Source organism: Octopus sinensis, linkage group LG2 (assembly GCF_006345805.1).
Source record: "Octopus sinensis linkage group LG2, ASM634580v1, whole genome shotgun sequence".
In the NCBI taxonomy this organism is placed as follows: Eukaryota; Metazoa; Mollusca; class Cephalopoda; order Octopoda; family Octopodidae; genus Octopus; species Octopus sinensis.
In genome coordinates, this window is record NC_042998.1 from 178,169,734 (window position 1) to 178,188,020 (window position 18,287).

Genomic DNA, 18,287 nt, shown 5'->3' on the forward strand with positions numbered 1-18,287 from the left:
TGAGCATTGGACAGACAATTACAGCACCTGGAATTTTTTGCAGAATGTTGTTAAGAATATACTCTACTAATTTCGTCGTCACTACCAGCTCATTAGCTGAGAAAGTGAGAAAGAGAGAGAGATAGAGAGAAAGAGAGACAGACAGCAAGAGAGAGGACAGTTGTTTACAGCGATTTATGGAAATGAAATGTCGTGATCAATCAGCATGCTTTACATTATTTTCATAGCAGTACATTCATTAGTGTCACGGATTAATTAAATAAAGTTCTGCGAAGTAGAGTGTTTGGGGGATAAGTTTTGGGGACAATAAAAAGCCATAAAGGTTGTTCAGAGCACTTTAGATAAGAAGTTGCAAGTCGCACGTACGCACGCACGCACGCACGCACGCACACACACACACACACCACACACACACACACACACACACACACACACACACACACACACACACACACACACACGCACGCACGCATTTTCTCTCTCTCTAACATACACTCTCTCGTTCTTTTCTCTTCTTGCACTCTCTCCTACCGCTCGCTTCTTCTCACCACCTGTCACTCTGTAGATCAGACAAAGTGGAGCACTCCTGATGAGTTGGTAATGACAGGCAAAGCTAGATGAGCTAGTTCTTCACTCCGCTTAACATTTATATGTCTTTTGTTCTAACCACAAAACCTATTTGCACTCTGAAGCCAAATGTATGTTTATTAATAGTACGTAGGAACTTATTTACAAACTTATTCAGGCACTTTCCCAACAGTACAGAAACCCAAACTTTCTATTGAAGCTTACACGATGCTTCCTTTTTCTTAAGTTCAAGGCTTTCGACATTTTAAAAGAAACATTATATGTTACTCCAAATATGTCAAATACTTTTCATTGTAATTGATGTTTCTGGATTATATTCTAGGCTGTCATCACATTATTGTCAACATTTATTTTGGTCTCACTCAGTATTGATCGCCTCCATGCAATTGCAAGACCAATGAGATTTTCACAAAGCTGTAAGTATTCCTTTCCGTTCTTAGTATTTTAGAACAATTGTCGTTTTCGCCAGGAAACTGCTTACCCTGACTGAATCGGCTGTAAGTCGAACAAAATACACTAGTATTTTAAACATTACTTTTTAAATTGTAATTTTTCTTATGGATAGAGTTTGGATATCTTCCGATTTATTATTAATGTTTTCTTGTTTAATTACATACACTACTTCATAGTAGGAAGTTTGTATCACAATACTATTACTGTATTTAAATATAGTTTAAATGTAATATTACGTTATCTATCCATGTTATACATACATACATACATACATACATACATACATACATACATACATACATACATACATACATATATACATACATGCATACATACATACATCCATGTCATACATACATACTTAAAACATGGCGTCGACTACAGACACGTTGGCACAGAGGATTATTCATTCTCCCGGATAATGAATACTATTCTCTATAAAACAAATGGTAAAAAGAAATGCTTATCTTTGAATAAATTCAAAGAAAGAATCTTTTCTTAAAATATAGAGCACTCTGTCGGTTACGACGGCGAGGGTCCCAGCTGATACGATCAACGGAACAGCTTGCTCGTGAAATTAACGTGCAAGTGGCTGAGCACTCCACAAACACGTGTACCCTTAACGTAGTTCTCAGGTAGATTCAGCGTGGTACAGTGTGTGACAAGGCTTGCCCTTTGGAATACAGGTACTACTCATCTTTGCCAGCTCAGTGGACTGAAGCAACGTGAAATAAAGTGTCTTGCTCAAGGACACAACGCGCCGCCGGGAATTGAACTCACGACCTTACGATCATGAGCCGAATGCCCCTAACCACTAAGCCACGCGCCTTAAACTATAGTAGCAGTAATACAACAGTGAAATACATACTACGAGGAAAATTACTCTACATGCATCATGGTGACGATAGAAACCAGAGTCATATATCGAAGATTGCATAACTATCGAGGAAAATTCCAGAGAACTTACGAACTGAACTAAGACCTATACCAGTTCTACAGAAAGGCTAGGGAAGATCTCTCGATAGGCTACATGAAGAGACTTAAAGAATGCTGGGATGAGAAGCCCTCAGCATTCTCAAATTTTTCAGCAAAGCAGTTACGCTACAAGCTACATTTGTTGAAAAAAATATACCACCCAACCAAGTAAAAGCACTCGGCAAAAATGCACAAATGGTAATGTTCGTATAAACAACACAGTAAATTTTTTCCACGAAGAGACTGTAAACGACAAGAAACACGACCAAGACGAACTCAAAAATAACAAAAAGGCATGTGGCATGTGGCAACCACTTATAATCTAACAAAAACAAGTGATGAATATGAAATACTAAAATTCCAGCTTGCATGGAAGTTCAAGCAGAACTTCGCTACTTACATAAGGCACTGCATAAGAGGACGGTCCGAGACGAGTTGAGAAAAAATTCACCGACCTGATGTTATCTGCGATCGACGAAATTGTGAGAGAACAACTAGCACAGATTCAAAACTCCAGCTTTTAGACAATGAATATTCAGTTATATCGTGTTGCAGTAACTGTGTACCAAGAGATGGGAGTAAAAGAGTCCGATTCAAAGGATAATACTGAGCCAAAATAGAGTAATCCCCGCCAAAATAATATCAATGAGCTCAGGAAAAAGATAAGACAGTTGGACACTATCATGAAATGCAAAGCTAAAGATGAATTCACGAATCACCAGCTACGATTGCATGATTGATTCTCCAAGTTGTATGGGAATTGCTGCCGAGAAACACTCACAGACAAACTTATCACCCTCGAACACGATCTACGAGCGGGGAGTGAAAAACTTGGTTTCTGTAAAAACTTATATGAACAAAAGATGACAAACTGCAAGATGTATATCGCAGTATGAAGGGCAATACTATCAAGGTGGTAGATTCTTTTCCCTAAGAAGACCTCCTAGAATTATTCTAGCGGGGAATATGGGATGTAAATAGAGGATACAATCACGACGCAGTACGGTTAAACGAACTACGTAATGAGTATCTACCAAAATATATAACACCACCAGTGAAATACTCCTGGCCGTTTTAATGAAACTACCGAATGGAAAATCACCAAGGACAGACCTGATAGTAGGCTACTTGTACAAAAAGCTCCCGTTTTACAGGGAAATTCTCACGACCCTGTTTAAAAGGCAATCCTGAGCTAGATATATCACTTTGGCTGACAGTTGCCTGAAGTACTCTTTTCCTCAAGAACTGTGAGTCTGGGCTGTACAGAATAGCCTCCTCCCCAGCAACAGTTGTCCTTAAGGAATTCAAAGAACATCGCTATGATATAACAATATGGTTAGAAAACAAGAAGGCATTCGACTTTGTCCCTCTGATAGAACCACTACACCTTGTCAAAGTACCAGATGCGATAGTGAAGGCCATTGAATTATTGAGCACAAAATGTTCCACACAGTTATCACTGACAACTACGAAAGTAACACAGAAGTTACAAACAGAATTAAGCTATCAACAGGCCTATTGCAGGGTGACAGTTTATCTGTAATGTCTGTACTTGCAGTGAACACTTGTCAGTTCCTGTCGGATCATAAACAGCCACCAGTCTGAAGGTATCCCCGTCACTAATGTTCACATCCAGGTCCACCAACTTTACCTTTTGGGTCCAAGAAGATAGTTCTTATCTTGAGATTCAGTCTTCTCTGTATCAACACCGCCGTTCCACCTCTCATTTTCGGTTGACATGCAGATAAATAATTCTCGTATCCATATTCGGAGAGTCTAGTTTCACTGATGACCTGAGGTCGTTGAGTAGATTGCCTTGTTTCCAAGGCGACCCCAGGCCGCGTGCATTTATACTGCCTACTCTGAGCAGATGAAGGTATAGTAGCGGAAAAAGATATTTGCTGTGATTTAGTTGGTGAGGAGAGGACGAAACATCTAACCCCATACATAAGTGTCGATGCTTCCACGAGCAGTTCTTTATATATTCGTTTATGCCTCTCTGGAAAGCCCCTACTCCTTCAGGATATTTTGTTTTGATGATATGTGTGTTGTGATATTTGTATGACTTTAATATATTGATGTGTTGTTTCTCGGTGTGATAAAGTTGGTGTATGAGATGTTTGCATGGTTATATATGTTATCCATTAGTTTTTTTTATTGTTGGTCTCTATTGATGTGTAGTTCAAAATGCTTGACTTCTGCTGGTGTTGAGGCGTGCGATCTGAAAGTTGTGTGTGTGAATTGGGTTGTGCTTGTGATGGTGGTACTGGCGTGGCTGCTGTTTTGGGAGGTATTTGAGGATTTGTTTTCGATGATATCTCCCACTTCTAGTTGTACCTGCCAGTTTTTGCGTTGATATCGGCGTAGGTTATCTTCTTTATCTTTTGTTTGATCCCCGAAACTTTTGCGAGTTTGGGTCTTCCTGCTCCCCCTCACCACAGGACATGTCTGATTGGTCTGAACACGAGAGTAATAAATCTTGCGGGTCTTTTTATGCTTTTTCTGTTGATTAGATTGTTGTTGTTTTGAGGGATTCTGATGCTGTTGTTCTTGCTGCTGTCGATGTTGGTGATTTCTTTGCTCTTACTTTCACTGTTGTTCTTGTTCTGTTACTGCTGTCGGTGCTTGTGTGATTGCAGTTGCTGCTACTACTGTGACTGCTGTTTTTGCAGTTATCGTCGTCTGCTTCTGTTGGTGCTGTTGTTGTTGTTGTGAGAGGGGGGCGGAAAGATTGGGGAGCTCACTTCTCTCTTCTCTAAATATAACAATCAAACTTAACTCTACTCATTTAAAGCAATATTATTTTTTTCTTCTTGCAGCTCGCCTCAGCAAGATATTGGTGGCAAGTGCATGGGTGTTTGCAGTGATCTTACCAACTCCTCTGATGATATTTACAGAGCAAATAGACATATGTATTGATAATTATCAATGCTGGATGAATCTCCCAAAGTATATGTGGAAGGTATTCTTAAACAAGATTTTCGTATTAATTTAAATTTATTTGGCAACTGTTGTTAAACAACATAGATTCTTCCTTACTATAACCTCTTGGGAAACAAATGCAATCAAAATTCTCGGCAGCCATAAAGCAAAATATCTTACAAGATACGGTTGAAAGAGTAAGGAATTAAACCCGCTGGAATCTGTCTTCCAACAGATAATTTCAATTACGTTTTCAATGATAGAATTATAGATTTGTAGACTGGAAAATACTGTGGAATCTCGTAAAATATAACGAAACTTTTCTGGGTTTCTAAGATGTGTGCGACTTTCGAGATTGTTTCACACTCAGACAGACTGCTAATGTGATCTGCTTTAGTGAAGTAAACTTTTGAAAAACTTAGGTTGATCAAAAATGCTTGGCCAGTTCCATCAGAAGCGCTTCTTCTAAAGTCAGATGACACCAAATGTTTGATAATTGTCTTGTCTTTTTTTAAATCTGGAAATAAGATGCAGGGTTCCATTTGTTAAAGGTCATACGTAACAAGTTGCCTAAAGAATCTCTCGACTGAGCTGCAACTGCAGTTTATACTGGAGCTGATAGTCCACACTGTTCAAGATTCTTGCTAGCCATTGAGTGAATCCTATTTTCACTGAGGATAAGTATTTAACTGTATATAGCACTGGTGAACCCTTCTTTTGTAAGATCATGCTGTCTTGATGATTATACCAAAGTTTTTAAGGATTGGATAGGGAACATGCATAAAAAATGACAGTGTGAAGATTGTGTGACTGAAGCCTCTTCCAATGCATCGAATTCTGAGAGGCTTTTACATCTGGAAAGATTCGTGGCATGTTTCACAGACATATTGACTGTCCGAGATTTAAATAATTATCAAAATTCTCATTCAAAATCTATATCTTCAAAAAGTTAGCAGGCGATTTCAAATAGAATACAGAGTAATTATTGTTTCACGTTTAAATTTGTATACATTAATATCAAAATCATGCTTCCTTAAAGTGTTCCATCAGTATCTACAACAGTATTGGGATACTCTTATATTTCATACAAAACATATAGACAGTATATATCGGAAAGATATCATTACTAAAATTCAAATAACACAAACGATAGAAAATATTCTTTTCTTTTCTATATACTTAAATTATATCTCTCTATAATATGCAAGTATTCAATTTTATGAATCGGATTGCTAAATTTTATACGATTATAAAAATTTAAAATATATTTAAGCTTTATGTAAAAATTAACAATATCATTTACAGAGTATATAATCCTATCATTTTAGATAATTTAAACAAATTTATATGTAAAACTTAAAGATAAAAATTGTGAAGATGTAATGATAGTGGAAGAGGAGAGATACCGAAACTAACTTGTCGGTTTAGAAGAAACATGGGGAAAATTTGTTAATAATATAACTATAAAAAACTGATAAGGTATACTGTAGCATGTTCGCGGGTTTTATGTATTACAGTTTGAAAAATGATTCATAATTGCATAAGTTTGAATTGAAATGTTTTTAGGAGTGGCTGTGTGGTAAGTAGCTTGTTTACCAACCACATGGTTCCGGGTTCAGTCCCACTGGGTGGCACCTTGGGCAAGTCTCTTCTACTATAGCCTCGGGCCGACCAAAGCCTTGTGAGTGGATTTGGGAGACGGAAACTGAAAGAAGCCCGTCTATATATGTATATATATATGTATGTGTGTGTGTGTGTGTATGTTTGTGTTTGTCGCCCTAGCACTGCTTGACAACCGATGCTGGTGTGTTTATGTCCCCGTCACTTAGCGGTTCGGCAAAAGAGACCGATAGAATAAGTACTGGGCTTACAAAGAATAAGTGCCGGGGTCGAGTTGCTCGATTAAAGGCGGTGCTCCAGCATGGCCGCAGTCAAATGATTGAAACAAGTAAAGAGTAAATCTTTAGTTCATATATTTCAGAGTTTTGTAATACTAGAAGTACATAAAACTATTTTATACGAAGATTTGTTCTGCTTACGAGAATACAAATAGCCAAGTCGATAGGGTACTGAACAATCAGACGAGTAGTTAGTTCGTATCATATACCGGTACTGCGATATATCCCCAACCAAAACACTTTGCTTTCAATTACCGGGTCCACCTAAGTGTAAGTATGTACCTTATGGTGAAGTATCATATTGTTGTAATCAGCTATATCCCTTTAAAAGGAATAGTGAATCATTGACTTTCAGATTCTATGTTCAAGTTAGCCAGTGATAAAATTTCCTGAGGTGATCTCCCATTCGTCTAAATCTGTGGGAATTAAATGCAGTTACCTATCACATGAATTACCGAATAGCTCACTCATCTGATTTAATGAAATTCTCCCTTTAAAGCTATATCCACTCAACTGTTAAATAGCTTTCATGTATTCAATGTGCTAAGTCAATGTATCTGTCAGTAAATTCAACAAATGTCTTTTAAAACTAGTTCTAAAGATAGTTTCTTGCAGCCTGAATGTAGAATATGCTGACTTGGGGCACTGGATACTGATTACTCTTCAGTACTTGGTCAGTTACTTTTCTAACATGCATCTACAAAAGCATAACAGGCGTAGTTTACAAGAATACTTTTCTGTTACAAGATATCTACAATACCTGGTCCCAAATATTATTATGTTTCGATTTGAACTCATTTTTGTTGTGAATTTGAGGAGTCTTTCTTTCTATATAATTGTTATTGTACTTCATTTCCCTTTTTTGCTCTGCTTCTTCATAAAGTTATCTTCCTATCTTATTTCCCTTCAGAAATTTCATTCGAAATTATTTCCTCTTGTGCTACAGTTTGAAAATATTAAAACTCAATCCAAAACATGATTAAACGCTATAGTTCAACATTGTATTTATTTCTATTCTTTCTTTTCTGTTTGTTTTATATAAATCATTCTATCACAATCACTGTATAATATATTCTTTTCATTTTTTGATACATATTACAGCCACTTTAATAACGATTTTAAGTAAGATAATAACAGCTGAGCAAATTTGAACAATATTTTGAGCACCAGTTTGTTTGTTTTTTACATAGAAAGGTTTTACTATATTTTCTGTTATAATACAGTGAAAAGTGTAAATTATTTTATTTTAATAAATTGTAAATCTTTCATTCGAAAGTTGTAATTAGATATAACAATTTACATATCCATAAATAAAATATTTGTTTCATCTTAGGAGAGCTGAAACCAAATATTGCTGTTATCCTTCTACATAAAGCATCGACATTAAGTTTATTGAATATATAATTGTTTTGGTTTTTATTTTGTTTATATGTTTAACGAATGTTTACATATAGTACTATTAATTATGTGGTATGTAACAGAAAAATGTTGAAGTTTTATGAATGTCATCCTGTACAACACTATATTGTACTTCTCGTGAAGTGAATAAAGTGTCGAAGTACAGCTTGCCATTTTTAAAGTTGCCAGAACCAACTTTAGCTAATTTAATCAGTTTTCAGTAATTTGTGTTTATAAAATATTGATAGAAATAATACTAAATACTATCCATAATAATATTAATACTTGAACTGAATTTTTATGCAATTCCTTCACGCTGTGATTTTAGCTGCAAGCAAATAAAGAATTGAAAGAAATTCTACTATTTACGCATAAATAAATGTTTTTGTCTGGGATAATAAAACAATTCTAAATTTTATTTATATCATGTGATCGATCCTGACTCCTTTTGATTAGATGCTAGACTTCTGAGATAGTGTAAGACATTTATTATAATTGTAAATATTTCAGAAAGTCAGCTCTATAAAGATATAATTATTGTAAATGTTATCAGAACAATTAACTAGATACATAAGAATTGAATCATTAAATTAAAATTCCCACAAAATTAAAGTTTTGCGTTTTCTTTGTTTGATATTCTGATTGAATCCGCGACCTTTCCCGGTAGGATGCCAGTAGTAATTAATTCTGTGTCTTTCTTTTCAAATATAGTAATATATAATCTATCTCCGCTTGTAGCCTCGAAGGAAGATAAAATCTCGCTATACACGGGTTTTAAACTTCTACCAGAGAAATCTTTTTCTCTAAGTTTGTATTAGATCTCATTGGAATGCGGAATTGATTTCATTCTTGCAAACATTCATCTTAAGAAAGAAAGATGTAGAATTTAAATTATTAAATGAGGTTTGCATTTGTGTTTATGGCTATTTGAAAAGTATTATTGCAGCATTAACCGTTAAAAACAACACAGCAATTAACAATGGTATGCGGGAATTAGTACCTTCAGCGTCTTGTTAGTATAAAAATATCAAATTTACAGTTTATGAAGATTCAGTTCATTCCAATTCGCCATTTATTACATTTGGATTTGAAATGAATAAAACATATCGAGTATAATCTTTATTTCGTGGAGAAATCGTAGTTTATATAATTTGATTTATTGTTCAGTTGAAAATTAAATTTTGTTTAAAAATAACAAAAATAATACAATTTCTATGTACTAACGAGAAAGTGTCACTTGATAAATTGAATAATGGTAAAATTGGACCATTATTGGGCAAGTTAATATTATAACAAGTAACAAAGAAAATATCAGCTATAGATAATTTCATTTCCAATAGTCTTTTGACAGGATTTAACTGCGCAAATTTTATGTAGTAGGACGTTGCTAATAATTAGTTTATGAGTTAAGGCGGTGTGCTGGCAGAATTGTTAACCCATTGGGTAACATGCTTCGTGATATTTTGTTCGCCTTTACGTTCTGAGTTCAAATTTCGTCGAAGCCGACGTTGGTTTTTATCCTTTGTCTGGCGATAAAACAAGTACCAGTTGAACCCTGGAATCCATGTAATCAACTTACTTCTCTCCGGAAATTTCTGGCCTTGTGCCGAATTTTGAAATCAATAATTATTTCATGAATCTGGGAAAATAGTGATGGCTCTGACATCATTTGCGTTCACTTTATGAATCAAACAACGCAAAATAATTAGTCAGGATTAGTCAGAATAATTAGGCAAAATAATTAGTCAGAAGCTCGTATTCTTAATTGTTTATAATCACGTATTAGGTCAGATAGATGAAATATAGTTATCTTGCTGTAATATCAGTTGCCTTTACTCAACAAAATGTAAAAAATACAGCATTATTTCGTTTGGTATTTCCAGATATACTTTACTATTGTGAGCTTTGTAGCATTATTCATCCCGGCCCTCTTAATATTGTTTTGCTATGTTACAATTATTTACATCATCTGGCAAAATGGCAAAAATGAATGGAAACTCAGAGCTGTAGGAAATCACAGTTGGCGGAATGGTAGAGATGGTAAGTTTTACAATTGAATCTTTTGTTTTTTGTTTTGTATAAAGTTCATAAAAACAAATAAATTCGTGTATGTAGCGCGAGAAAAAAGAAATATTTGTACAAGAGAAAAAGGATTAAACTCTGGATGACTAAATAAATAGAATTGGAGAGAGTGTAAGAGAGATGTGAAAGGAAGTCTTCTGGCATAAAGGGTGGGGTTAAAAGGTCTTAAGTCAGAGCAAATGTTTTAAAAACGTCAACGAAATATATGGTATCAGCCATGCAGTCAGCTACACTCCTCTTACAGATATTTGTAGATTTTGATAAAAGTTAAAAATTACAGTTAAAAATGGTGCAGAGCTGGACTAAGTTTTACGGCATTCAGTTACTTCCTTTTAAGATTTAAGTTAAAATATTTCTCAAGTCGTCTTTGAATTTCATTTCTAAGGGATTGGTAATTAGTAATAAATCTCATTCAAAACATTTTAAAATTTATTGCATTCTATCTGTTTTTTTTTAAATCTTTATTATTATTGATTAAGGATGATAAGCAGTTGCAAACTAAATATTCTTGATATTCTGATGAAGGTGACACTTGAATTTAAGTATATAGATGATGTATACGCACACACACACACACACACGCACGCGCACGCACACACATACACACACAGATATGTATGTATGCGTATGTTTGTGTGTGTGTGTGTGTGTGTGTGTATGTGTGTAGGAGTGTTTCTGTAGATGATATATATATTTTCGCTATAAGAACTGCTCTTATCTTTTATGCTTTTTATCTTTTAATTGGACTGCTGCCATCCTGGGGTAGGGGAGCGCCTTGAAGGGTTTAGTCGAGCAGATCGACCCCAGATGCTTTAAAGTCTGGTATTTATTTTATCGGTCTCTTTTGCCGAACTACTTAGTTACGGGGACGTAAACAAACTAACACCGGTTGTCAAGTGGTTTGGGAGGACAAACTCAAACATAGCTACACACTCACATGGATATATATATATATATATATATATACAACGGGTCTCTTTCAGTTTATGTCCAACAAATCCACTCACAACGCTTTCGTTGTTCCGGGGCTATAGTAGAAGACATTTGCCCAAAGTACCACGCCGTGGGATCGAGTCCGAAACCATGAGGTCTGGAAGCAAACTTCTTATCACAGAGCCATAATATATTGTTCTTTATTTTCGTCAATTCTTTAAGAGCAAAAATCAGACAAGAGAATTTTGCGCTATGAATCCAGAGCTACCCTAAGTCGACTTTGCTTTCATAATTCTGGCGTTGATGAGTACAATTCAAGAACTACGTTCGAATTAATCGATAAAAAGCCATTGTAGTCTAGTGACCGTGTTGTTAAATTTAAGGTATTTATAAGAAAACACCAAGACTACATACGGGAAACATTTAGTTTAACCTTCTATTATTTAAATTATATCCCTTTCTCGAGTTGCATATTAGAAATGGTGATGCCAAAAGTTCGTTTAAGGAAATCGTGACTGTATCTAAACCGGTCTTTTTAATATACATTGACTGAGGAAACCCAACTTTACCATGTTTGCTTTCACAATGCAGTCGCTTGATTTATATGTGTGAAATATGGTCGTTATATTTTCCAGGTAAGAGAGAAGAAAGTATCACTTCCAACAGCGGACTTCGTTTTGAATATGACACTCATTGCAGTAGAAAGACTCTCATCCCACAAGCTACAATCAGAACAATCAAAATGACATTTCTCATTGTTTTAGGTGAGTTTGCATGTGATTCCGACTGTGATTGTATAAAATTCAGTCAATATTACTAATCTAATCTGCCTGTAGGGCTCTTCATTTATATAAGAGAAGTACAGAAATGAGATTCTTGTGCTATACTTCCGATCATCCATTTTACTCTTTTACTGGTTCTGACGGCACTTGCAGAAGACAAAACTCGTTTTGGAAAAATATTAAACTTCATCAATAGTCTATGCCAGTAAACTGTATCAGTAAACTCTTTCAGTAAATTTTACATTAATTCCCTTCAGTTTGGAGATAATTTAAAAATTTACAATTTAAATTGTTAAAGGCTTGGAGAATTTTTTCAAGAACTTCTTCAACAGGAAGAATAAATACAAGTCAGACTAAAGCTGACTGAGAGACATAAAGAATTGGAATGCATAAATAAATAAGTTGTCACACCTAATATTGTTTGTTCACTTTAACGCTTTATGCACCTCAGTCACCTTAGGTCGGATAAGGAGAAAGAAATTATGTTTGACTGACATAGTGAAGTCTGCTTGGAGCTGTTTCTGTGCTACCTAACATTGGACTCACTCCTATTGCATACATTCATTTAATTTTAATTTATTTAAATTTCAGAATTGTCTCTCTTCCTTTTCTTAACTAGAATGTACCAGTAATATACTACAATACCTCTATAGTTTCATCGTACATTCTTAATTTGTCTTGTCAGATTCTGTTCCTGTGTTGATTCAAATTTCAGGTCGCTTTTCTTTTTCGTAACCACATCCATCTTTTATCTGGATCTATGTTCTTCGGTATCTCTCAAAAGAACTGACAGCGCACCGTCTTATCCTTCTAGTTGTTTCTTCTCTTCGTCTCTGTCTTTATTATTATTATTATCATTATTATTATTATTATTATTATTATTATTATTATTATTATTATTATTATTATTATTATTATTATTATTGAGTGAGAGATCAGTGCATGCCATCAAAATGACACTGGGGTAAAATATACGAAGCCCAGTATACCCATCATGACTACCCGTCTGATAAGGGTACACCATGTACATGCATCACAACCATGTGTGCGCGACGTGGTGATCTCAAATCAAAATAAACAGCACATGACCTTGCAGCTGGGACCCAATTAGAATTTTCTTCTGGTCAAGTAACCCATCCCGCTCAAAAGGTCCCTGAATAAGGGTTGTTTAAGAATGTTGAACGAAATACCTATACCTATACTTCCAAAGGTGAATTATTCAAACCCCAAAGAATCCTTCTCAACACATGGCTACGATACTCCCCCACTACTTCTGCTCGCGATCAGAGATGCACATATCGTCAGCCACTAAGGGACATGCTCAACTGGTTATGGTCAAACAACTGACAAGCAAATCTGTGGTATTGAGCAGAATATTTGCTGTAGCCCATTATTAGACATTATTATTATCATTATTATCATTATTATTATTATTATTATTATTATTATTATTAGTAGTAGTAGTATAGTAGTAATAGTAGTAGTAGTAGTAGTAGTAGTAGTAGTAGTAGTAGTAGTAGTAGTACCGAAGTATGTTTTGGATGCTCTTGCGCTACATTTCTACAAAAAAAACGTCTATCAATCCTAGTCAAATCAGTTAGAAAAAATATGGTTATTTTGAAAATACCAAAGAATTCTTAATGTCAGAAGAAGAACTTGCAAGTGAGAAATGTCAGTTCTCTCAATAAAATAAATATTTGTTCCACAGAGAAAAGAAACGAGAAAAACAAATGAACAGAATTACGTGGAGACAGAAGTCGAGTAAATTTTGTAAAATGAAAAAAATTGTGAACAGGCATTGACAATAGGCCTGAATAAATACGAAGTTAAGTACCAAAGAAAGGGTATTCTACAGGGAATTTTCCAGAGTCGGATTTACCACAAAGAAATGGCATATCTACACCAGAGCCCTCTTAAGTGTTGAAAATTTGCATTTTCCCATTTTACTCAGATTATAAATCGATTACTTGCTTATATTGTTTATTGCTGTCTAGTATTACAGGTTGTATTCCATGTAATTGTGAGGTCTTACTTGACGGATAAACTAAAAGAAAACAGAGTTTTGAAACTATCATCTCATCTTAGGCGCTTATGACTTAATGGCCTAGAGGTACTTTTGTTAGACCGTGCTTAGAGCAGAGCATCAGCTGGCCTTAATGTAGTCTTAATTGATAAGATAAATATTGATTCAAACAAATATCGATATGTTTACAAATGTGTTTTTTTAGCTATGTAGCATTAGGAGAAGAAGAAGAAGAAGAAGAAGAAGAAGAAGAGAAGAAGAAGAAGAAGAAGAAGAAGAAGAAGAAGAGAAGAAGAAGAAGAAGAAGAAGAAGAAGAAGAAGAAGAAGAAGATATAGAAAATATTAATTTTATATTTTACTGATATTTTTAAAAAAATATTAGTCCACAAAATCTCTGACGATCCTTCAGGGCAGCCTCATAACACTATCAAAAGCCGCAAGGCAAGGCTTATGCATTCCCTTCAGAACGACAAAATACCTCGGCGCTCTTCAGTTGCTGATTTTGTTATAACTTAAAATGAAATACTAACATATTCATGACGTTTCTGCTGCTACTCGAAGAAATGCTCTAAACCAGTGGTTCCCAACCTGTGGTCCGCGGATCCCTGGTGGTCTACAAAGGTAGTACTCGGGTCCGTGTGCCTTAAGGCATTTTTCTAACACGCCAGCTCAAAGCTTACTCGTCCTGTCGAAAAGACGCCTGTCTGTGATGTCCTGTTTTTGTTATTATTATTATCATTATTGTTTTTACGTATTTTTATATTCTTATTCGTGAAACATCGTCCGTTTTTCCGTCCTTGTTTTGTATACATTCGAGGCTTTCTTCCAAGGAATCTAATGCGCTTGGCTTAGATTTTCCTTTGGGGCTGGCCAGATCGGAGCAATCTCAAGATTAATCAGCCCAAATTGCGATGATGATCCGGTTCTTGACTGTGTTTTTTGTATCGTCTTCTAAATGTTTTGCGTTCTTGTCCCAGTTGTATTTTTTTACATATACATATATATATATAGCGACGCCCGTACACTTTTGGTCTTATATGTAAGTACATATTTCTTTAAACTTGATACGACTCTATAACACTGTCTCTCTCCCCCCTCTCCTACATTTCTCTGCCTTTCACACTTTTCACTCCACTTTGATCTGTCTCTTTCTCTCTCTCTTCTCCTCCTCCTTTGTTCCTTGTTCCCCTTTTTTCTCTCTTCATCTGTCCCTCTTTTCCTCTCTCTTCTCCTCACACGTGACTAACCGACCGATTGCTGGCCTTTCGTTGTCAGCAGTCGTCGCGGCAAGACACATTTTTTCTCTCTCTTGCCTTAAGGCATTTTTCTAACACGCCAGCTCAAAGTTTACTCGTCCTGTCGAAAAGACGCCTGTCTGTGACATCCTGTTTTTGTTATTATTAATATTATTATTATTATTATTATTGTTTTTACGTATTTTTGTATTCTTATTTGCGCTATCATTATTGTTTTTAAGTATTTTTGTATTCTTATTCGTGTAACATCGTCCGTTTTTCCGTCCTTGTTTTGTATACATTCGAGGCTTTCTTCCAAGGAATCTAATGCACTTTGCTTAGATTTTCCTTTGGGGCTGGCCAGATCGGAGCAATCTCAAGATTAATCAGCCAAAATTGCGATGATGATCCGGTTCTTGACTGAAGATTGAAGGCTTCGAATGTCCCGTCCGTGTTTTTTGTATCGTCTTCTAAATGTTTTGTGTTCTTGTCCCAGTTGTATTTTTTTACATATACATATATATATATATATAATATATATATATATAATATATATATATATATATGTTAATAAAATAGAACATATGCATATATATAAACATATATGTACGTACCTACCTCTACATGTACATATACACGCATATATGTGTACAGGACACCAAAAAGACGTCGAACACATAGAGAGACGAAACACATAGACACAAACCAAGGAACAAGACAAGCAAAAAAAAGAGATACAGGACAATAAGCACAACGAAAAATCCCTTCTTCAGTCGCTAAGGTTTCATCTACTAAACGTTTCGAAGGATAAAAGCGAGACGTATACTTCGAAGAAAACTTCCTTCCCGCGAAAAGCAAATCAATTAAAATTCTGAGATCTTTTCGCAGAGGGGTAAAAAAAAAGCAAGACGGTAACGACAGTACAAACATATAAACAGTAAAAAATATATATATAAACAGTGGAAAAATAAATATATAACAGTGAGAGACAGGACAAGGAGAACAAGATAAGAAGGGCTGTTAACGCCAGACGAAAAAAGTATTGCAAACGCTGGATTATCGTGGACGACGAGAGAGAGAAAATATGTCGACCAGTAGCCTTACAAGGCGGGCGAGAAAAGACAGGATAGCAGTTACGACGGAAGTATCGTCGCAGATGGACGACGGGAATGGGGGAGGAGGAGCAAGAGGAAGAGAGAGAAGAAGGGGAGTGGTGCGAGGAGACCATGAAGAATGGTGAAAGGGAGAGAGAGAATGAAGAATGAGAGAGAGAGGAAGAGACAAGTTAAGTGAGGGAAAAAAAGACGAAAAAGGGAATGGGAGAGAAAGAAAGAAAGATGCAGAGTCGCGTGAGAGTTAATATCAAGGCTAACTTGATAAACAGAACAATCTTACTTATTAGGGTGCGTGCGTTTAGTCGTATAATATGTTAATAAAATAGAACATATGCATATATATAACATATATGTACGTACCTACCTCTACATGTACATATACACGCATATATGTGTACAGGACACCAAAAAGACGTCGAACACATAGAGAGACGAAACACATAGACACAAACCAAGGAACAAGACAAGCAAAAAAAAGAGAGATACAGGACAATAAGCACAACGAAAAATCCCCTTCTTCAGTCGCTAAGGTTTCATCTACTAACGTTTCGAAGGATAAAAGCGAGACGTATACTTCGAAGAAAACTTCCTTCCCGCGAAAAGCAAATCAATTAAAATATATATATATATATATATATATATATATATATATATATACATACATACATACATACATACATACATACATACATACATACATACATATACATACATACATAAGGATAGGCATGTTGTTAAAAGCAGTCCGTGGGAAAACTCATTTAAATAAAAGGGGTCCTTGGTAATGAAAAGTTTGCAAACGACTACTTTAAACAACCAATCAAAACGAGGAAAATTGAACTATACAACATCATAACTCTTACGCCTAGGTCCACTGGGTACACCCAACTCATCTCTTCTCACTGTTGCTGTCTCTCCCAAATCTCAATTTAATCCATTTACCTAGTTCGTCTTCCTCCAACCACGTTTTTCTGCAGACCTTGTACCACACAAGTTTAGACTAAATATCAGTTACACCGATCATACCAGTTTGTGAATCTCCTGATATGAGCTAATTTTGTTCTTTTTTAAAATTTTTCACTTTCATTTTCTATTCATAGTTTAACATTAACTCTATTCACAGCTCAACATTAACTCGCTCATAACTTAATCGCCTTACTTCTCTTCATCTGCTGACAATCTCAACCCCTAGCATTCGCAACAGTTATTGTTGCGAATATCATTATATATGACTTTACAAAACCCTACGTGCAATCAGTGTTTGAAACGGAGAATAGTAATTTCACATAATGTTAGGTTTTACACACTTTCCCACTCAACTGAAGAGAAACTGATTTCCAGTGGGTGGTTCTTCTATATAAACGAGGACTGGATTCGAATTTCGGTTGCAGTAACAACTACACCACTTTGCCTAGGTCATTAACCCTTTGAAAAAGAATTGAACAAACTTCAGAATCTTAGCTAATCATATTTATATATTTATTTTTGTTATAAATCAATACTTTTATATTATTACTGGTTTACGCAAGATTTAATGGTTCCATCGTACGCATTCCTAACAAAAATGTTATTGCATTTTCTCATCGGATCCTATTAAACGCAAAAGCAATGCCTCTGAGCAAATGAAAGAATTAATGAAAATGCGTTAAAAGAGAAACAGCAAACTATTTTATATCAGAGTTAAAATAAAATTAGTTTTGTGTTGATGTCGTAATAAAACACTGTTACTATTGCTAGAGACAGTAAAGATGAATGGGGAAGAGTAGACAGCCCGGCGTACTAATGTTTCTGCCGACTCACCACCTTGATATGATATAATATTGTTTCACTTGCATTCTTTTGGTCTTTTATTCTAACTATAATACTGTTTCCCTTTTATCCT

The 18,287-nt window shown here is 35.3% G+C and overlaps 1 protein-coding gene across 2 annotated transcripts in view; it reads left to right on the forward strand.

Annotated features, from left to right (window-relative positions):
• The window catches only part of LOC115226896 (cardioacceleratory peptide receptor-like), a 161,799-nt gene that overhangs the window by 125,960 nt on the left and 17,552 nt on the right, over nucleotides 1–18,287 (forward strand). For both annotated transcript variants that reach the window (XM_036500476.1, XM_036500477.1), the window contains exons 5-8: nucleotides 911–1,004; nucleotides 4,836–4,978; nucleotides 10,118–10,274; nucleotides 11,885–12,013. In XM_036500476.1, coding sequence (XP_036356369.1) covers nucleotides 911–1,004; nucleotides 4,836–4,978; nucleotides 10,118–10,274; nucleotides 11,885–12,013 — 523 coding nt within the window. The remainder of the gene's footprint in view (nucleotides 1–910; nucleotides 1,005–4,835; nucleotides 4,979–10,117; nucleotides 10,275–11,884; nucleotides 12,014–18,287) is intronic.